The following is a 21,694-nucleotide window of genomic DNA, read 5'->3' as shown; positions in this document are numbered from 1 at the left end:
CATGAATAGTGCTTATGAGAAAGCGGTTGTAGTTTAAAAATATAATCAATAAACCTCCTTCCTTAATGTAATATAATGGAAAATTGGCAATACAAAATTGCATCACTACACAATTGTACAGAATTAGATACTACTAAAGCAGTTTCTTGCTCCAAATACCTTCTCCTACTTCTACCAAAGAGTTTGATTGTCAATGTCTTCAAACGTGCTACAAAGTTCAACCTTTTTTTTTTAGACACACACAATTCAACCTTTTTTTTTTTAGACACACACAATTCAAACCACTATAGGAAAAGCACAAGTGGTGATCTTAAATAATTCTCGCCAAAAATACCACTGCTACGTTTTTTTTATAAAAAACCAATAGAAGAATTTGTATCAGCAAAAGTTCAGACCACCTGAAACTATCTACAGGGGTTTCAATACAAGTGAAAACATCTCAAACATCTCATCAATGTGCACCTATAAGAGCTAGATCATCAGACTTTTGGCTGGATCCAAGAGGCACGAAGTCCTCCAAATTCCAACTGCTGCCATATCCTCTTGCATTCTTATCCTCTTGCATTCTTCATACACCTTATTTCTACACAGTTTTTGTGTCATTTTACTGGCTCATGAATTTTAAAGACTAAGATATGGGGGTTTAAACCGTACGAACCGGCGGCGAAGCTGTGGAAGGAATGGTGGTAAGAGCTTCCAGCAAAGCCACATCGAAACGAATATAGCCACGTAGAGTAATAATTATCAAACCTTAAAAAATATTAAACTATTTGCAAAACGAATGTTAACAAACAAAGTATATACAAAGGTAGCTTAAAAAAATGTAATCCATGAAAGATGATACGTGTCATTTAAAAATTAAAATAATACTGTGGTTAATAGATTCATAGCTTGTCCAGAAATTCCAACAAAATTCCCGATGTAAGAAATCCCATGAGACATAAATCAGGTGGGTTGTTCCCCACTTAAAATAGTCTGTCGACTAAATATATTATTCCACATTTATGTCATCGTCCTTGGCATAACTGTAGGCCTGAGGACACTGGTTCTTGAATACCACCGAGTAGTTTGTGGCATGACAGTTGCCAACATAGGTACCTCTGCAGCAATACTGGTCAGTTTGAAAGACAGTGCAGGCACTTTGACATCCGCCATCCACCTTCAATTCAGTGGGGCACACAGCATTCACGTCGGCTTTGCATGCAGGAGCGGTGCACTGAGTATTGGTAGGAGTGATGAAAAGAGGAACGTTGAAGCCGTTTACCAGCGAGATGTCGTAAAAGTACTGGTTGCTAGTTCCATTGAGGGTGTACTCGGCCAACGTGGTGGGAACGGCTCCCGTGGCTTGGCAGCTCAGTTGGCCGCCACAGTCACCGGTTTTACAGCTTCCTCGGCCTCTCGCATCGAAAGAGCAGCCAGTTCGGCCCCAGAATTTTCCCGACTGTGTCCCCGCCGGCAAATTAACCGTCCATGTCTGACCCTGGTTCAGCTGCTGCCCTCCTCCGGGTAATCCCGCCGCCCAGACTGTGTACCCGCACTGGTTCCGTATATTAAACTTAACTGCTCCCGCCTCTGCGACAAAACACACACACATATTATCTTAAGGCTTAGTGAGATATATATACTGTTCAACCACGTATTATGTTAGTAATAAGACTTACCTGGCATATATAAAGAGATGGCCAGTCTCGCCACAAGAAAAAGCGCAAGATTGGATACTGTTGCCATTATACATCTGGATTGAATGAAGATGAATAGATTGGGTATGCGAGGAGGGATTTTTCATTCATATAGAGATCGCAGACCCAGCTTAAGAAGACATGCATCTTACGGTAGCCCCCGTTCATTAAAGGGTTATCAGTACTCAAATTTGTGATTATTTAATCTTGACTTCTCTACATAACTTGACTTCAGATACAGCTAACCCGTTTTAGACGGGAACGACTTTAGCGACTTCTGATGGATACATTGATGTTTTCCAGCATCTTTCCTATAGATGGATACATTGAATATTCAAGGAGTTTTGATATTTATAGGGACAGGAGAGTTCCGCGTGTTACGGTGGAAGCCAAGAGCCGACTTCAAAGCCGCCTATCCTATGATAATGAGAGCCCCAGTCTTTTCTAAATTCCAAGTGTGAACAATATTAAGAGTTCTGTTAATTTCCTTCTTTGACCGTTTGTTCATTGCTTAAAAACTAAATAAAAAGCACATTCAAACAAACGGTATCAAAATTCCTCGTGAGTTTGGGAAAGGGAGTCAGAATATTTTAGGAAAGCATAATAATATAAGACACATGAAGAAAAGGATGTAGACATTGTTGATGTGGATTAATTTGGGGAAGTGCAGGGATCTCCCTTTATTGACAAGTCTGGTTGCGTTTGGCTCTTCTTCAGAAAAGGCACGTTGGCCCATTTGGATCACTAGACTTTCACTGCAATTCAGAATTCTTTGGTAAGGTTTGGTTTTAAATCTTTATGAGTTGTTACAGTTGTTCATTTGTTATGACCTCGCATCTTGTCTCTTAAAGACATCTTCAATTTTAAGATTTTTTATTCTTATCATACAAGATATAAGACTTTTCAAAATCCCGTTCAAACACATAATTCCGATAAAAAAATGTTTATGTAATAAAAAACAAATATAATCTTTAAGTACTTAAAAAGCTTTTCCCAAATAGCTTGGTTCGGATTGAGACCAAACCATAAATAATTTTTCCAAATCTCTGTTTTAGATATTCCAATTCATAACCAGGTTTAGGACATGTACAAACTGTTAAAAAATTAAAAGGTCTAACAAATATGAATGCATATATGCATATGCATGCATCTTTTACTCTTTGCTTACCCTTAAATTTCATAATTGGTTGTAAACCAACAGTTGATCTTTCCAGCTTCTTAGTTCTTCTATGGGCTTTTTCTTCCCACCAGGTATGCGATTCTCAATGGTCAATCAAGATCTCTTTAAATAGGGATTGCAGGAGATGTTAACAACGATTCGTTGTTAACAACCATTCGTTGAAGTATGAGTATCATTCTTGTTTTCCTTTGTGAATTAGGCTATAGGAATTTACTTGAATTCATAGTGTCATGAATTGCAGAGGTAGTGTCCAGATTCATACCAGATGAGCGGTGTCCAATTTCTGTATCTATAATTGATGAAGTGGTCAATACTTTGAGAGTGAAATGTTCTTGCAGAACATAAAAAATTGGGATCTTGCGAAAATATTCCATGCCTTGGAGTGCAATTAGGATGGCAGTGATGAGCAGAGATGGCACACAAGGTTTGCTAGAAAAGCCTAGTCTCCAGTATTTCTGTTTTGATGGTCTGAAAATCATGATGATTTTTCCAGAGCATATGAGCTTCGATGAAAACTATTTTAATTATCTTGGGATCCTTAGGGGTCCCCGTTTCTCTTACATTTGTATTCATCACAATATTTACTTTTGTTGATCATCAAATAAAATGCATGATCAACAAAAGCAATGCAAAGTTCAAGTCATATGATTTGGAAGTTAAAGCAAATGATACTGGTACAAGTTTTGGACATGGTACTTCTGTACACTAATAATATTGGATTATTTTTAGCTTTTACTGTGAAAATGCTACTCCTTGTTGGTAACAGAGAAATCCACCAGTGTTGGATGTCATAAGCTTCAATAACCGGTGCAATTTCTATTTTGTTTGTCAGTTTCTTCTTGTTTGCATGTGTCTTGTTCTAGACGGTTCTATAAAACTCTCTAGGATGCCATGCAAGTTTTTGTTTTATCTTTTTTTCCAATGCTACGGACTGTTTTTTGTTAGGCTTAACTAAATGTGGTTTATAGGCTATGCTGGCAAAGAAGCCTTCATATTGTTTTCACAGATTTTATAGAAGGATGCAACACCAGAAGAGTACACTATTCTAACTGTCAAAACCAATCATCAGGAAGAAAATTTTAAGAAGAAAATAGATTTTAGGAAGCAACTGTAAAAACCATCCATGACTCATTCAATTCTTTTTCTGCAAGTAAAATAGTGCACTTAGCCATTGCAAAGATGGTTGCTTTTGTCATGGTTGTTGCAATTACTATTTATGTGTTGTGCACATACAGTGCCTGATAGTTACTGCTTGGCACTTTAGGTGTAAAGCCAAACGATGCGGTTAGCCATTGCAATGATGATTTCATCTGTCATGGTTGTTGCAGAACTACTATTTATACAGTGCACACATATAGGTCAGACTGTTACTGGTCGACATTTCAGGTGCGATCCTTTCCATTGCTATGCATGCTTCCCCATTATTTTTGTAATCTTTTTATTCTTGAATTTTTTCTGGATTCAATTGTGTGTATTTTTTTCCATCCAGAAAAAATTCAAGAATATAAGATAGATTGTGGAAATCTCATAGCTTTAACCTTTCTATTGTTATGTATAACCAGACCATAACTTCTAAAGAAAAAGCACACCCACATCACAAGTTGACTGTAAGTATTTTATTGAGTTGGTTTCCAATATCTCTCATGCGTAAATCTAAACACAATTTGTTCACTAGTGCTTTCCCAATAATGAATTTAGAATACTAGTGATTCCTTCCTACATTCCAATTTAGATGTTACCAAGTTCATCATGTGCATGATGAAGGCTTATGAAAGTAGCTAAAAAATCTTCGTGCCCTTCACAACTTCTTGTCCTTGTGCTGATTTCAATTTGCATAAGATATTTTTCTTTTGATTACTACAAGGAAAGTTTCTTTTGTTCAATGGATTTTTCTTTGTAACTTGTGGTGAGAATTATGGGTAAGCCATCTTGACCACTACTTTATGAAATATACACATGGTCTGTATCATCTAGATTTCTAATTTGTTTGTTTTCCTAATTCGATTTCAAGACTTTCAAAATGAGAGTAGAATAGGGGATGATCATGTTTAGAATGAAGCATGGTGAAGATAGATCGAATATATTAGAATAATGCGTTTTATGTATATTAGTCAAGGAAGAATAAGGGAGGCTATTGGATTTTTCATAATACATTTTCACTCAAAGTGAATTAGTCAAGATTTTATTTTTAGAGTGGTCAGTTTATACTGGCCAAAACATAATTTTGTATTTTGAAGTTTATAGCTTACAACTTTCATAAGTTACATTGCATCAGAACAAGCATAACCTTTTCCTAACCCTCAAGCAATTAATTTTGGTAGCTTTACATTCCAAGACTTTGTCCTTGGAATGACATTTGGGTGATTAGATGTCGGTTTTGTTGTGTATCTAATCCTCATTTTGATTTTCATGTATAACTTTTGTTGTAAATTTCTTTATCATTTGTATGTAGGAGATTTGTTGTAGATTCTTTGTTCATTTTTATGTGCAAGTTTTGTTTTTGATTAAGATAAAACTGTTGGAATGAAGGAACACATTGTTCTAAATTTTTTTAACAATCTTAATCTGATTCTATAATCACTTAATGCAATTGAACAAAAGAAAGATGCAAACACATAAACCAAATATCCACCACAACATAACACTAAGATTTATACGTGGAAAACCCAGTTAAGGGAAAAACCATGGTGAGATTGAAACCCACAATATTAATATACTATGTTAGAAGTATAATTTTTTTACATAAGGGTAATGCACATGCATTTAAGCACACTGCCTAGAGCTCACTGCTTAAATTACAATAAGGGCTACAACCCTATAAGGCTCACTACCTTACAAAATAATTATAAAAGATAATTGGAATGTCTGAATTGATAAATAACATCTACAAATGCAAAAATATAGTTTTGGTTAAGTACAAAACGTTCAAGCTTACTCTACTCTGTTTTGATATTCTGCATTATACTGGAGCAAAAATCCTTCAATCGCACATATGAAATTGTACACAATCGCTCATATAAACTTTCCACATAGCCACCAATATAAAAAATGATCATATTAGTCACTCTTATATATCTGTAACATCAAATAAATTTTTTTACATGTTGGCCCAAAAATGCATAACACAAATGAAACATGTATACCAAGTCATCTCAAACCAATCCAAAACAATCATATGGACCAAAGGAAGTTGTCCACAAACTTCCACATGTCGGGTTAACATCCTCAAATACACAAATAATCATAAAAAATACTCTACATAATGAGTATCCATACGTTACTGCTGATGAGCACTATTCTAACCAAAAACCATTATACTAAACCTTCCAACTCACTCAAGAATCACCACCGGAGGCCAAAATCCTGGAATAAGGTAGATTACACATCCACAATGCTTCTTTGAGATCCACCAACCAAACTATTGTACATTACTAGAAGTCTTGTTCTATCCCATCGAACTTCACCGGACCTCAATCTCTTTCGGTATGAATAAATCATGAACCGCGGATTGAATATCTAACTCTAGTTGCCATCAATGACAATATTTGAACAAAAATGCAGTTTTTCTTGCCAACAAACTTGCCCTTTGGCATTGATGACAACACATGGTGAAAAATGACTGTGTTGGACCAAAGCCAAAATACTATACATTGCAACAAGAATCTATCAACCTGACTCCAAGAATCAGTAACTCTCCCTAAGATCAACAAGATCAACAATTTTCACTCCTCTATACTCCCCCTTTGACATTAATGGAAAAGGTAGGGTTCTAGAAACCAAAAAAAATTCAAACCAAAAATTCTTATTTACATATATACACACAAACTTTACTCAAAAAAAATTGAAGATGTTTATAAAATAGTTCTTCAATGTATCCAAATGGCTATCCCAACCCTTCTTCAAACTCTCCAACATTGTTATAAGTTCACTAAACAAGTAAGCTTGCACCTTAGCTATTTTAGATATGTTGGATCACTATTTTCCGGAGCATCTTGAGTATCCTTTAAGGCACTGAGCATAACATCCAACTTAGGAGTAATGCAACTCCAAAGTTCTCCAACTCTTCCAGTTATTCTATCCCTGTCATGAATCAAGCTTCTGATTTTCTCAAGAAATAATATCACTTGACATTCATGATTGCTCAAAGAAACTGATAGATGATCAATCGATTGAGATATGCATGCTAGCTCATCCTCATGCTCCTTAGACTTCTTCTCAAAGTACTCAGGGAACCTTTTTAAAGAGGCATGATTTATACAGGTTTCCATCTTCAGATAGTGCTTCTTGCATACTCTTTACACAAGCATCTAATGTGACTCTGTCATTTGCAATCATCTTTTTCAAAGTTCGAAGCATCTTTGTATTGAATTAATTTCCGACCTTTTCGTCAACATATTTTTCAAAAGATTCAAAATAGCTATCTACAGAGTTAATCAAACTTTTTAATTGATCAGATGAGGTGTTCGATGAATCCTTTTGAAACAAAGGCATTAATTTTTCAAAAAACCCCAATGCTAGGGATAGCAACATATTGTCCTTAGTATGTGACTTTAAGAGATCATCACTAGCCTTTTCTTGAACAAATGATGCAAGTTAATTCTTTTGGATGAGAGACAGTGAGGCAAGGATAATAGGACCTTGCACAAATTTTAGATCATCAATTATTTTCTTTCCCTTCACTAGCTCTATAGTGTCTCTTGCTTCAGGCTCAACTTCAACCTTAAGCTCCACCTTCTCCTTTTTTGCATTCTTCTTAATATCTGCTTCCTTCTCAAGAATCAGAGGTTTATCTACATCAACCGAAGGATTATCATCCTTGTCCTTATCCTCATCTTCTTTTCCTGCATCCACTTCACTCTTGTCAACCACATCTTCAACTCTAACTTCTCCTTGCACATTAACCTCTACTTGCTCACTTGTCTAAAATTTTAGGATATAAGTAGTATCATCCATTGTATGCTCGACTTCCGAATTATCCCGTGATGGTGTGTTCTGAGATCCCAGATGAGATTCATCTTGTTCTCTCTCCTGATTAACTTCATATTGATTGTCAAGTAATAATTTTTGTCAAGATTTTCTTTGTTTCTTTTGCAACCTCATCAATTTTCCTGAACATGATTATGTTCACTCTATTTTTACTCTGAAACTCATTCTTTGCTAACTTTAGGATTCTAGAAATCTCCTCCTTAGAAATCATTGAGCCTAGATTAACTAATACATATTCTCTTAATCTTTCTTCTTTTGCTTTTGCACTCTCTCTTCTCATATCCAAAACTTTGTACAGACTCTTAGGAATCTTAGACATCAACTCTATCAAGGCTTTTCTATATACATTAATATACTCTATAGTGGCTTCCTCTAATGTTCTTTTACCATTCTCATCAAATTTTTCATACCATTCTAATAATGGCTTCAAGTTACCATTCTTTACTACTTCATTCACAATTTTATTTAAAGACATAGGAGATATAACTTCAAATTTTCCTTGGTTCTATAATGGAGTGAATTTTACACTTCAAGGATGATGCATCCTTAAGGAAAAATTTTCCTTCCGATTACCTCTGCAAACTAATGCTAAGATGATCTAGGGGATAACAAAATTATGCAAGAAGTGTCAGACACCCGAGAGGCATCTCTTGATGGCTCTGTAGAGCCTCTGTCCTCAGGACGAGCATGTGGAGCTAGAACACCAACGCAGCACATTGTCATCCTATACGAATGGAGTGCATAACATAGATAGAGTCTAGGGTTTACTAACAAAATTCAAAAAATGACTAGACAATGCTAAAATGACTGAAAAGCACAAATCATGAAATAGGATAAGAAAATATTAAACGAGTAAGAAATCACAATAGGTCCACACTATGAAGCCTCCCACAACTTGACGTCCTCCTCACGATAATATTCCTACACACATACAAGAGAGGAAGATGTTGGGGTTGTGTTTTGGATTTTGCCTAATTCAGACCCCCGCTTTGGTTTTTCCACCTCCATAGACAACCCAAGAAGCCACATAAAAAGAGAAATGGTAATGATAATAGAGATTGGAAATAAAGATTGGAAAGTAAAAAAGACATATTTTAGTAGACTTCCCTTCCATGAATGATCATTGGAGTTCTGGTGTGAAGTGTTTGAAATATTTGAAAATGCTTGAAGTATTATAAAAATGGTGGTTTTCTCCAAAATAATCTCCAAGAGCTCAACCTGCAAGAAGGAATACCAAAAATGCCAAAAAAGAATCCCCTTAAATGCCTCTAAAATGAAAGATAAAGGCCTGAGAAGGAATTCAGGTGTCGGGGGGCACATACAGAGGCATTACCATTCCTTCCAAGTGCAGGCATAATGCTCAAATGGTCACCTCCAAACTATCAGATTTGCGGGACGCTAGCACATTACGCGGATGTCTCCGCGCCGTGCATGTGTCCCTGAAGGTGACAGGTTGGTGGAGTTGGTAATGCTTTGGCCAGAGCTGACATGATGGCGGATCCTAACCCCTAATGACATGGAGGAAAAGCGCTATTTGTCATATTAATTACAAGGGATAATATTTTTGATATTACAACTTCATTACCTCATCAATTTTGGATGATATTGATTTCTTGCTTGGCCTTGCTTTACTAAATGGTTTCTCCTTTGCAACTTTGGTGACCGTAGCTTCTTTTGCCTTCAGCTCCTTTACAACTTCATTTGACTCAGTCTCTTCATAATCTATAGTCACAAATCTTACTTGTTTCCTCTTTTTCTCTACTTCAATAGATGATTTGGCTGATGGTTTAGGTTTTCTTGCAAGCTTTGCAGGACTAGAGGAGGGAGAAATGTATCTTGATTGCTTTTGTTTAGGTGTAGATGCTTCTGGTTTAGCCTTCTCCTTCTTGACAGTTTGTTCTTCCAAGAGAATGTTCCTCTCTCTTGCTTTCCAGAATGCCTCTTTGGTTATTCCCATGCTCGTTGTAAGAGCCTCGACTTCCTTTCTTACTTTATTATGAATTACTAGCGTCTGAAACTATTGATGCAAATTCAAGCTCTTTTCTTTGTATGTTCCAGATATCTCCTCATTAGGATCCATCAGTTTACTCAACAATTTTTGTGCATAGAGTTCTAATATCTTCTCTTCAACTTCATATCCCATAGGTAAAATCCATGAAGTTCTTGGTTCTACTGCCTCCATCAAGCATTAATTTGTGTCAACCATAAAACAAATTGAGTCATGATATTTCTCCACTATGGACTTGGGGATCCTTTCCCTCTCATGAATTTCCTTCTGGAAATTATTGAAATAACCCCAAAAATTTGTATTCCAGACCCTAGAGTCATCAAAATTATACAAATATTCTATGATTTGAACTCCTACCAGTCTATCAAAGGCCCATTGTACCTGCCCAACTCCTGATACTTCATTCATAAAGTAGAAAAATAAACATAGGAGTAGAGTTCCATACTTGACAGGATGTTTCTTGTTATCTTTGATTTTTTACAGATTCTTTATTAGCTCACTCCAGAGCAATTCACAAAGATCATACATCTTGTTTTCTCTCATTATCTCATAAGCTACATATATTGTAGTTTCAGAAACAGAATTCTCCCTGTTGGAGTAGTAAATCTTGTAACCAATCACAATAGAAGAAAATTTGATGTCATTTTCCAGGATATCATTGATTGTCATTTCTCATTTGTTAAATTTTGATCTAGTTGCATTTGTCACAATATCATTCTTGGCAACCTTCAATGATGACAACTCTCTAGATGAACATAAACTAGTAACGACTCTAATTACATTCTTCGTGATCTTGTGGGGATTTTTTAGTCAAATGAATTCGTAATGCATTATTCTTAATACATAACGAACCCATTCAGATTCTTAAAACATTTGGATTCTTACATACTACATGAAACCCTTACCTTCCAACCCTTAAAATTCTAGTTTTAGCATTGAACTTCTATCAAAAAAAGTTAATTATTGTACAAATTTAGCATGTGTGAGCTTCCCAATTCCTCAATAGGACAATGAGTGTAAACCCTAACATCTTCAATATGCAGGACACCATAGGGCGTAGATGAAAATGTACTTTTCAAATCATCTTCCATGAAGATAAATGGACGATGTTTGAAATTTGGTCATGCACTCTAAGTGATATCAACAACAAGAAGGGTAGAAATACCCGATGCAACCATTTCGGAAATTTAAGACTTCAAACTTAAAAAGTTCTACCGATAAATACCATGACCACCAGATTAGGATTTCTTGCCAAAACACTTGAGAAATCTTCTTTCATGCTTTAGACGTTGAAATTTCTTCTTGCAGGGCTCTCCAAAATTCCTTTCTTCAAACATGAAGTGAGAAATGAAGTGGTAAAGTTGCTTTTATCCATCACATACCTAAATTTTAGGTATAATAAATGCATTTTGCACTAATACTTTCTGATACTCTGTATTTTCAAAAATTTTCGTCTAGATCTTTAGATGCATTCAAACTCTTCTGAAAATTCTTCAAATAGTTCTGCAATCATCAAATATATCTTTTGCAACTTGCCAGAATTAGGCACAGATCTCAAACAGGTGGTTTGTTACAAGATTTTCATGATAGCTTCCTCCAAGGCCAGATGCCTTGCCTTAGTTACCAGATGTAGTTCCAACACCAGAATCGGGTGTGGATCCACTTCTTGCTTTAGAATCACTCCTCTAAACCCAAGTCTTCTTCATTTGATCTTTGATCTGAGATTAAATTTCACTTTCCCCTTCTCATCTACCTTCACATTCTTATTCTTGTCTTCCAGACCTCTTCTATTCATGTTTCTTCTTTTACAATACTTAGCAACATGATCGGATTTGTTGCAAGCATAGAAAACAACATTTCCTTACATAGGCCTAAAGTTCATTGGTTTCCTCATGATCTGCACTGATTAGCAACATGTCCAAACGTACCACCTATATAACATCTGACATTTCTCCTACTTTGAAAGCTGTTCATCACACTTCTGCATTCATTTGACTTGTGACCATATTTGTTTCATTTAAAACATTGACCAAAGAAAGATGGACCATTCTTATTCATCCTATTTTTGCACTGACTAGCCATATGACCAAATTTATTGCAAACAAGATAGTTACCATTGAACTTATGAGCATTAGGTTTCCTTACTAGAGGCCTTCTTGAATTTTTCTTCCGCTCTACTGATTTAGAGCTTTCACCTTTCTCAAATCTAAGACCTCTTGTGTCATTAGCATTCTTCTAGCTTCCAAGCATCTCATCAAGCTTGGTTGAGCTAATCCAAAACTTCTCCTCATATTTATTTTCATCTTCAAGATTAAATTTAAGAAGTAGGATCTTCTTTCCAAATAATTCCTCATGTTCTCTAGCATCTTGTAGGTCAAGCTTCAGTTTCCATTCTCATTCTTAAGTCTGCAACATTCATCAGATTTGTCTTTCAGTAATTGAGCAATATTTTCCTCATTCTTCTTCATTTCCTCAATCTCCTTTGTTAATCTCATCACAATGGCTTCCATCTCATTCTTATGAACAAAATTAGGTCTAGCAAGCCTTTCACATTCTTTTGTCTTCTCCTTCAAGGCTTCTTCATCAATGATTTGGCTTTCTTTCCCCTTTAACTTATCAACAAGTTTATTTCTCTTTTCCCTTGACTTGTTCAACTGATATTTCAATGATTCAATGAAGTTCTCAATATCCCTAAGGTTTAATTTCACTTGTCAGACCTCAGCTTGTGATTGATCAAGATCTTCAAGTGCAACAAGAAGTTGTTGTCTAAAACTACCAGAATCCATCGATTCAGTTTTTAGGATCCTCTTCAAGCTGGTAAAATTCTTCTAGGGAACTAGGCTCTTATACCAATTGTTGGAAATAAGGAACACTGAGAGGGGGTGAATCAGTGTTTTGAAATTTTTAACATTCTTAATCTGATTCTCCAACCACTTAATGTAACTAAACAAAAGAAAGATGCAAACACATAAACCAAATATCCACCACACCATAACACCGAGATTTATACGTGGAAAATCCGGTTAAGGGGAAAACCATGGTGGGATTGAGACCCATAATATTAATATACTCTATTACATATATAAAAATATTACATAAGGGGAATGCACATGCATTCAGGAACACTGCGTAGATCTCACTGCTTAAATTAAAATAAGGGCCACAAGCCCAGAAGGCTCACTACCTTACAAAATGATTAAAAAAGATAATTAGAGTGTCTAAATTCATAAACAACAGCGAAAAATGCCAAAATACAGTTACGGTTAAGCACAAAATTTTCAAGCTTACTCTGCTCTGCTACACCGCTCTCTTCTGATATTCTGCATTATACTGGAGCAAAAATCCTTCAATCGTGCATGTGAAAAGGTGCACAATCTCTCATACAAACTTTCCACATAACCACCGATATTAAAAATTGATCATATCAATTGCTCTTATATATCCGCAACATCAAATTAGATTTTTTACATGTAGCTCCAAAAACACATAATACACAAATGAAACGTGTATGCCAAGTTGGTTCAAAGCAATCCAAAATAGTCATGCTGACCAAATAAAGTTGTTCACATGCTTCCTACATGTCGGCCTAACATCCTCAAACACACAAATAATCATCAAAATTACTCTGCACAGTCTGCATAATGAATATCCACACGTTACTACTGATGAACACTGTTTTGACCAAAATCCTATATACCGAACCTTCTACCTCACTTAAGAAACACCATCATTGGCCACAATCCTAGAATAAGGTAGATTGTGCATCCACAATGCTTCTTTAAGATTGGCAACACCAAATACTCAACACAACTAAACCGCCAACCAAATTACCAGGTACATTACTAGATGTCCTGTTCTATCTCACTGGACCTCAATCTCTCTTCTAGTATAAATGAATCATGAACTGTGTATTGAATATCTGAATCTAGTTGCCATCAATGACAACATCTAAACAATAATGCAGTGTTTCTTGCCAACAAAAATGTGTTTTACAGGGACTCAAAACCTAAATCCAAAAATAGCAAACACAAAACAGTAATGAAACAATCCATATCCAAAAGCCAAATAGAGACAAATAGCGGAAGCACCCCATAGAGCCCAACTAAAAAGACATAAAATCCCTAGGCAAACCTACAAAAAAATAACCAAGAGCTTCCATGAGCACATAATTTTTCCCAATAATGTTCTTGTTGATATCTTCCAGCTCCTCCATGATGCTCTTAGTGGTACTCTTATCTTGATTTCTGCTCCTTGCCCTTGTGGACAGTCCAATAGATATTTGCACCTTTGTTCCCTGCAGATTAGTATCCAGGTTCTTTCTTTTGGATTTAAGAGTAGAAGGTGGCATACTATTGAGCAGATGGGCTTTATGGATAGTTATTTTCTCATTCCATTTTTTAAGGCCTTCAACATAGTTATTCATTGCTTCTTTACTGATGTCAACCAAAACCTCGAGGCTCCCCTTTAACTCTTTCATTCCTTTCTCCAAATTGGCGATTCTGGATTCATACTCAATTTTCATGACCCTCACATATTCAGTACATTTCTGGGTCATTTTAAGGAGGTTATCAGTGAAGGTGTTAATAATATCATTTATGGCCTATTTGATGAAGACAATTTCACTAATCACCCAACAAAAACACTTCTCCTAACTAGAGGTGGAGTTCGCTAGTAGCATGTCAATATCAACCTTATCATTTTTACTATTATCAAGGTCCACCTAGTCCAAGTTAAGGGCGATATCCAGATTAATCTCATTATCCTCTTTGTCCTTAATATGCACAAAATTTCCCAACTTTTTCTTTTTAGAGTTGTTATGACCCATCCCTTGGGGTTTGGAAAGGGGGTTTTGTTCTTTCTGACTACATTTTTGGTTTGGGGGGTTTACTCTTTTTGTTTTTGTAAGTGGTAGGTGTTGCCTTGTGGGTGTTCCCTCTTCATCAGAGGGCCAGTACTCTGGGTCCAACACTTGAAAGCCACGCCAATCTATAACGATCTTACCTAAACTCTTCTCATCCTCAATTTTGATATCCGACTCAACATGCACATCAGGACCAGACAGGGGATTGGGATTTCTATGAATTTTGTGGATAGATGAAGGATTAACTTCATTCAATTTAGCATACTCCATAATGAGAATTATGAGCCCCTCATGTAAAACAAGGTTTTCACTATTTTTAGCATGATTGGATAGACCATGCTCCAAAGAAAAAAGCAAATAAAACAGTAGAGAAATGTTCCTATCATGTCTAAAGTGGTTTAGAATGGTAAAATGATATGAGAAAATACTAACAAAATGACCATCCAAGGTAATGTACCTCATAATCACTTTTTCCACATCAACCCAAAGGCTCATCAGGTCTTTTTTGTTGTAGGCCCCACCATAAATTTTCCCGACTTTGTCTGTTTCACTCTACTTATCAAAGAAAACAAAAAGGGCTTCCTCCATCACCTTTTGCTCCTTGTAAAACTTCTTCCCCTCCCTCTAGAAACCAGTGACTTCTGCTATCAGCTCCTCATCATTTCTAAACTCTGCACCATAGGCACTAAGAACACCTTTATTCTAGCCCTTAATAAACCCCTACGTCGCTCTGGGGTCATGACCATGCAGATTTTTAAGGTATGGGACAAGCACACCATCCAAAATCTCATTCCATATTTCCTTATTTTTCTCCCACTTTTGGTACAAGGTCAGCTCCACTCTATTTTTATCTCCCCCCATATTCAAATTCCCCTTTCCAGTTCTAAGATTTACCGTAACATACCCAGGCCCAAACCAAAAGATACAAAACCAGGCAACGAAGAATGATCTGAAAGCCCTAGTGTTGTATCGATTCCAATTAATGAAAATAGTGGATTTACTCGTGATAAGACGATATCATTAATATTTGATCATTGAGAAGCTGAATCCTTTCGTGCCAAATCACACAAGTGCAAGTTGATTACCTTCCTGAAAGACATGTTATTTGTACTTCATCCAGTTTGGTAATCAACTCAAGACAATCATAGTTTAACTTTTTACTTGTCCAGCTAGTGGATGGATGGTTAATGAAGTTGAAGCCCAATGTAGGCTGCATTTGCCTCAACAAATTGGTTTGTATGAGTGCCCAGTGGGAGTGTCACTGTTGAGACAAAATCCTACCATTGTGATCAGGTGCAACTCCCCTACAACCTGTCAGCCTAGGATTTCCCTTAGCTGTCCCATCAACATTTATTTTAATCCACCCTTTGGGACGTACAACCCAAGCAATATTAGGTTTGGGGTGCTTAATCTTAGCAATGGGTTTAGAAACATCCTAATTGATGTGCCATCTATTAATGATCTCCCAATCTAAAGCTAAGATAGGAATAGAAGGGTCGATTCGGCGAGATGGGTAGGAGGAAACAACATTTTCCTTAATGGAATTCTAGATATGATGAGCCATAGAGAAGGTTGAAGACTCTTTTCCTTGAAAAATCAATTATTCATTTCCTTTCAGATACCCCAAGCAATGTGTGGAAGCATGAAGTTCCACAGAACAATAAGGGAAGGGTTATCAAAATGAGATCTCCACTGGGTCCAATAGTCTTGAAGGCTGAAAGGGAAGCTCCACATAACTCCCTCAAGGTCCAAAAAATAGGCCCATATATCCTAAGAAAAAATACAATGAATCAGTAGGTGAGAGACATCTTCTACATCCTCTTTATACAATAAGTATCTATTAGGAATCGATTGTCCCATCAATTTTCCTTAATGTGCAGGTTTTGTTGTGTATTTGTGGGATTTTCATATATAGGTTTTAGTAGGTATTACATAAAAATGAGGGACAACCCCACAAATATACAATAAAAATTGCACATAAAAATGAACAAAACATGTTCTTGAGGAGGCTGTGGATCATTGGATCATGTTCCTAGCACGTTATGTTTCTTTTGTTGTGATTTGCATGGGTAAAAGCACAAAAAATGTGTCACGTTTTAGGCCAACTTATCAGCACAAGTGAATTCAAGTAATTCTAACTAAAAAATAATTTTAGTCAAACATATGGTCTATAGAGAATCATTATAGCTATCTTATACATGGGACACAACTTTTCCATTTGGAATTGTCTACTAAATGTATATTTTATAGAACTTTGGGTCTAATTACCTTTTTTTTTTTTTTTAAACTCAATGTTTAAACAACTACTACTCTTATAAATAATACATTTTTTGAAATGTAAAAATACCCTTTTATAGATGTATAAGTAAATTTTCTAAAATATATATATTTTAATATTTTTATTATTTTTTTATATTTTAATACTTTTTTCTATTGAAAGTAGGTCATCAACACTAAAATATAAGGTTAATGATCTTGTAAAGGAAAAATACTAAAATTTATTTCAAAATTTTGAAAAAAATAATTGCACAAGATTAAAGAGTTTATTTCAAGATGGTATAACTATTTTCTAATTTGGATAAATAATTAACAAAAAAATTGATGCCAAATGGAAAGAGTAATATTTCAATACACAATTTTTTAAATTTATTGAAAAATATATATACATAAAAAATAGTTAAAAAAATATTTTTGCACTAAAGTTTCAAGCTATCAATATACACAAAAAAATTGAAGAAAAAAAGGTAAAATTTACTATATAAAGTGTGATCCGTCGTGTGACTTCAATTTATGTATTTTATCAACAATTAAATTATAGTGTTTACTTTATATGAAAGCATATTCAAATAATTTTTTAAATTTTTTAAAAAATTACAAACATAAAATACACATTTTATTAGTTTACATCATTACAAAATTTGAAAAAATTATATTTTACTTTCTATTGATTCAATTTAAAAAGTTGAATCGACATTGGCCATTTTGTTTATAAAAGTATAACACAACTCTGTGCTTTTATCCGCATATCTTTTGGTCCAGATTCATAATTTGTATCTTGAGAAGCTGATTTATGCGAAAAGTTGTGTGTAGTGAGTATAAAATCATTTTGGAGATATTTGAAAGGTGTTCCAACTTGTTGTAAGTCTTTACACGTTCCTTTTACCTTTTGCATGAGTTGTATAAAATATTTTTGGGTCAATGGTGAATATACACACTACACTTTCTTTAGGCTGACTTTATGAAGGATATTGATGATCCGATTGATATAAAGGATAAATCAATTGAATTATGAGAGAATATGGTATGGTATAGATGTGGATGTATGATTTATTATGTAAATGTGATGTGAGATTGAAGTGATACAGAGGTCTGGATGTATTACAGTGGAGAAACAAAGATTGGATCAGATGAGTATTAATCAGTGAACTATTACTTGCACGTTGATAGATGCATTTCTCTTGCAGTTCAATCTGTTAACATTATTGTATCTAGACAAATGATTTATATGTTGTCCTTAAGAAGTTTTCTTCACGTGTGCACATCTTTTGTATCTTTCCCTAAGGTTGTGCACCTCAGCCTACATGTTCAGCGCAGTGAAATCCTTAGTCTATGACCTAAATCATTGTAAACACTTAATACATATATTGTGAGTTTTATTCTCACCATGGTTTTTTCTAGTTTGGGTTTTCCATGTAAAATTATAGCACGTCCTTGTGTGGATGTGTTTGTTTCAGTTATTTACTTTCATGCATATGTGATGAATGAATCTGAAGGATTAAATGGTTTAATTTGATTGTAATGAATTGATCTCATCCCCCAAAGGTAGTGGAGCTAAGATCACATAACATTGACAAAAGAAGTCTTTTTGGGTCAACATGGAAGAGACCAAAAAAGAGAGATCTCAGTGATTTCCATCATCCCCAAGTAGAAAACACGAAGGCACATTTACAACAATAGCACATTTATGACATAACATGAATACGACATATAGGAGAATTGAGATATAAATAGAATAATGTCATTACAGTTTTGGTCCTTTAATTATCTTGTGCTCACATAGTAACAAGGGTCATCCAAAGATAAACGTAACAAAAAGGCATATCAAGCAACACATCATGAAGGAAACACATCATATGCAAGCATACACACAAAAGAGTCCATTGCACAAGTGAGGCTAATCTGCCCAATAATCCACCCCCCAATCTTGCTAAATATATTTTAGCGATGGTGGACAATATGCAAGAGGAGCTACAATAAGAATGGGAAATGTAGTTGCGACAAGTTCCAAACAAGGACCATGCTCTAATGATGAGTCACTTTTTTTGTCACTAGGAGCTAAGATTAATGCTTTTGAAAATCTCAAAGATATCTCATGTTTAATATTAATAATCTCACATATATAATAAAAATCATTAGTATCCATATTGATAGCATTAATTACATTATTAGTATCAACATCATCATCCAAATTAATTGTAATAGGTTCTTTAATGTGCACAAGAAGTGAATCATTTTACATAAACAATTTTCAACTTTGACATGGTTGATTAAGATGTACATCCTCCCTTGGGTTAGGCGAAGGTTGTACAAATGAGATCAAGTTAATATTTGGTGACCTAGGGAAGGAAATGGTTTAGGAAGCAAGCTCACAAGCCTTGGCACAACATCTTCCTTGACAGTCTCTTGTACTATGATTTCTCTTGGTTCGACTCAAAACTTGCAAAGGTTGGGGGTCAATCAACATAGGCTTATTTTGATAAACTAATGAATTATATGCATATCTTATTAAGTAATTAATTCTAGTCTTATAATCTCATAATACCAACATAGGTCATGTATGCCACTTAGTTCCACATTTATGTCATTCCATGGATTTGTTGTAGATGTAGATTGCTCATTTCCTTGTGGCCAATATGGAGTGGAAATCATAGTTAGTTATGTAGCTTGATGAAAAAATTATTCAAATCCCTTTTTGGTAGATGGAAGTTGTAATCTAGAGACAACAATCTGCATGATCAAGGAATATATATGCATTGTTGTAGTATATTTCAAGGAAGTGGCCTCAACCTACTTAATGAAATACTTGGTAGTCTAGTAAAAAATTATGGTCATTTGAAGAATGTAGAGAATAGAGTTCACAAATCAATATATGTTTTAGGTTTCTATAGAAAGTATCCTAGCACGTTGAATGCTAATGATATTGATTGTTATTTTCACATTCTCTATATTTCTTCATCAAGCTAATATTATTTAAAAATACCTTGATAACCAAAAAGATTCAAACATGGATAGGAATTATATAATTATACTAGATGATTCAAAAATTCTAGGATGATGGCAAGTATGCCAGATTCCTTGTTTGATTTCATAATACTAGTGCAAATGAGAATTGATTAGCCAATGCTAAGCAATAGAAAACCGATAATATTCAATAATTATAGTAAAATAAACTTCTTTTAGTACATTGACATAAAATAAATTTTTGAATATTTGTGCAAATTTGATCTAGAACCAAAGTGTAAGATGGGTAGAGCGAGCTAAAATTTTGGTTTCTATTTTTCAATTAAAAGGATAAAGATTTAAACTATGAGAACAAGCACACATTTATGAACATGACCTACATAGACAGTCAAATTAGATCTATGTTTGGAATATTTTGATACTGCTAAGGATTGTCATAATGATTAGAATTAGTTAGAAAATCCATTAAAATTAGATTATATGTGTACATAATTAGTAAAACTTTGTATCTACAAAACTATAACAACAATTAAAATTAATAATTATATAAATATCTCATAAGACTTATAAACTCTTTATTTTGAGATTCTTGTTAGCGAATAAGATTTTAATTTTTGAGTCAATTGAATAGAAAAAATTCACACTCAAAGACTTTTGGAAACAAGTTCTTCATTAAAGAGACTCAAATACCCATAGTTTTATTCAAGAGAGTGAAGTCAATTACACTGATTTGTTAAACTTTAATTGGGTGTTTAAAAAAAAAATAAATCACTATTTTGAATGTCATGATAGGGACATATTATTAACACCCAATAATTATTGCTGCTACTGATGATAGTCTTATTACATCACATCACAATATCATGTACCATTGATTCCCAAATGCGTATATAATATTTTATACTACTTATCATATTTTATTCTTTCATTATTAACATGGATGTTAAATACTTCAATAAAACTAATATAATTAGTTATGAAGATTTGTTCAAACACGTCCACTTGATTAGATTAATAATGTTTATACATGTAGGAAAGGGTTCAATGTTTATTTTGAGATTTAAATTAAATCAAGAATGGGTCACCTATTCTCATTTGTATTTATTTTCTCATCATGGTATTAGAGAAAATAATATTTAGATCTTATGAATTGTGAGATGATGTGAAAATTAAAAAATCCCACAAAAAGCTATAGAGAATTTTTAAAAATATCTATGTCAATAAAATTCAAATTAAATTCTTTAGAAAGCAAAAAGGTTTCTAGAAGGTAATAAGAATTTGAATAAATGTTAGATAAAGGGAACTTGAAGGAGGCATTATAGTAAACTTTATAGGTTATTTTCTATGTATGGTTTGTTGCATGATTTAAAGGAATATTTGTTTGGTGTAGATGCTCAGATAAAGGGAATTTAAGTTTCAACAAAGGAAAACCTTAAATTAATGAAATTTTTAGGTGATAAATGAATTGTTTAAGCGAATACAAAGATATTGTAAAGTACCAAGTGTACCTAGAGTATCTTCAAGCAAAGTACTAAATTTTTTGAATGTGATTGAAGAGTTTCTAGCATGCAACAAGTCATTATAATCTTACCACATTCCTCGAAATATAATGTAATAAAATTATGATTTTGCTTTCTTATAATACATTTTTTAAGAGTTTTATTATCTGTGTTTGTAACACCTCTCTAACCCTAACAAAATAAAGCAAGTATTATGACACTAAACCTACACTTAGATGC

General features: G+C 34.4%; 1 protein-coding gene across 1 annotated transcript; it reads right to left on the bottom strand.

Moving 5' to 3' along the window:
- Nucleotides 1-876: 876 nt before the first annotated feature.
- Nucleotides 877-1,836, bottom strand: LOC131045877 (pathogenesis-related thaumatin-like protein 3.8). Its single transcript, XM_057979541.2, has 2 exons — nt 1,662-1,836; nt 877-1,572 (listed from the first exon to the last, which is right to left on the bottom strand). The coding sequence occupies exons 1-2, from the start codon at nt 1,726-1,728 to the stop codon at nt 992-994; spliced, it is 648 nt and encodes a 215-aa protein (XP_057835524.1). The 5' UTR covers nt 1,729-1,836; the 3' UTR covers nt 877-991.
- Between the last annotated feature and the right edge of the window lie 19,858 nt (nt 1,837-21,694).

Source organism: Cryptomeria japonica, unplaced genomic scaffold (genome assembly GCF_030272615.1).
Source record: "Cryptomeria japonica unplaced genomic scaffold, Sugi_1.0 HiC_scaffold_66, whole genome shotgun sequence".
Lineage (NCBI taxonomy): Eukaryota > Viridiplantae > Streptophyta > Pinopsida > Cupressales > Cupressaceae > Cryptomeria > Cryptomeria japonica.
Note: the sequence above shows the minus strand (reverse complement) of the source record. Positions and strands in the feature narration are given on the sequence as shown.

Bases quoted from the DNA above. Each gene is read 5' to 3' on its own strand.
- LOC131045877 (XM_057979541.2), bottom strand. From the start codon at position 1,728: ATGGCAACAGTATCCAATCTTGCGCTTTTTCTTGTGGCGAGACTGGCC. The intron at 1,573-1,661 runs GTAAGTCTTATT...GTTTTGTCGCAG, and splicing joins CATCTCTTTATATATGCCAG to AGGCGGGAGCAGTTAAGTTT.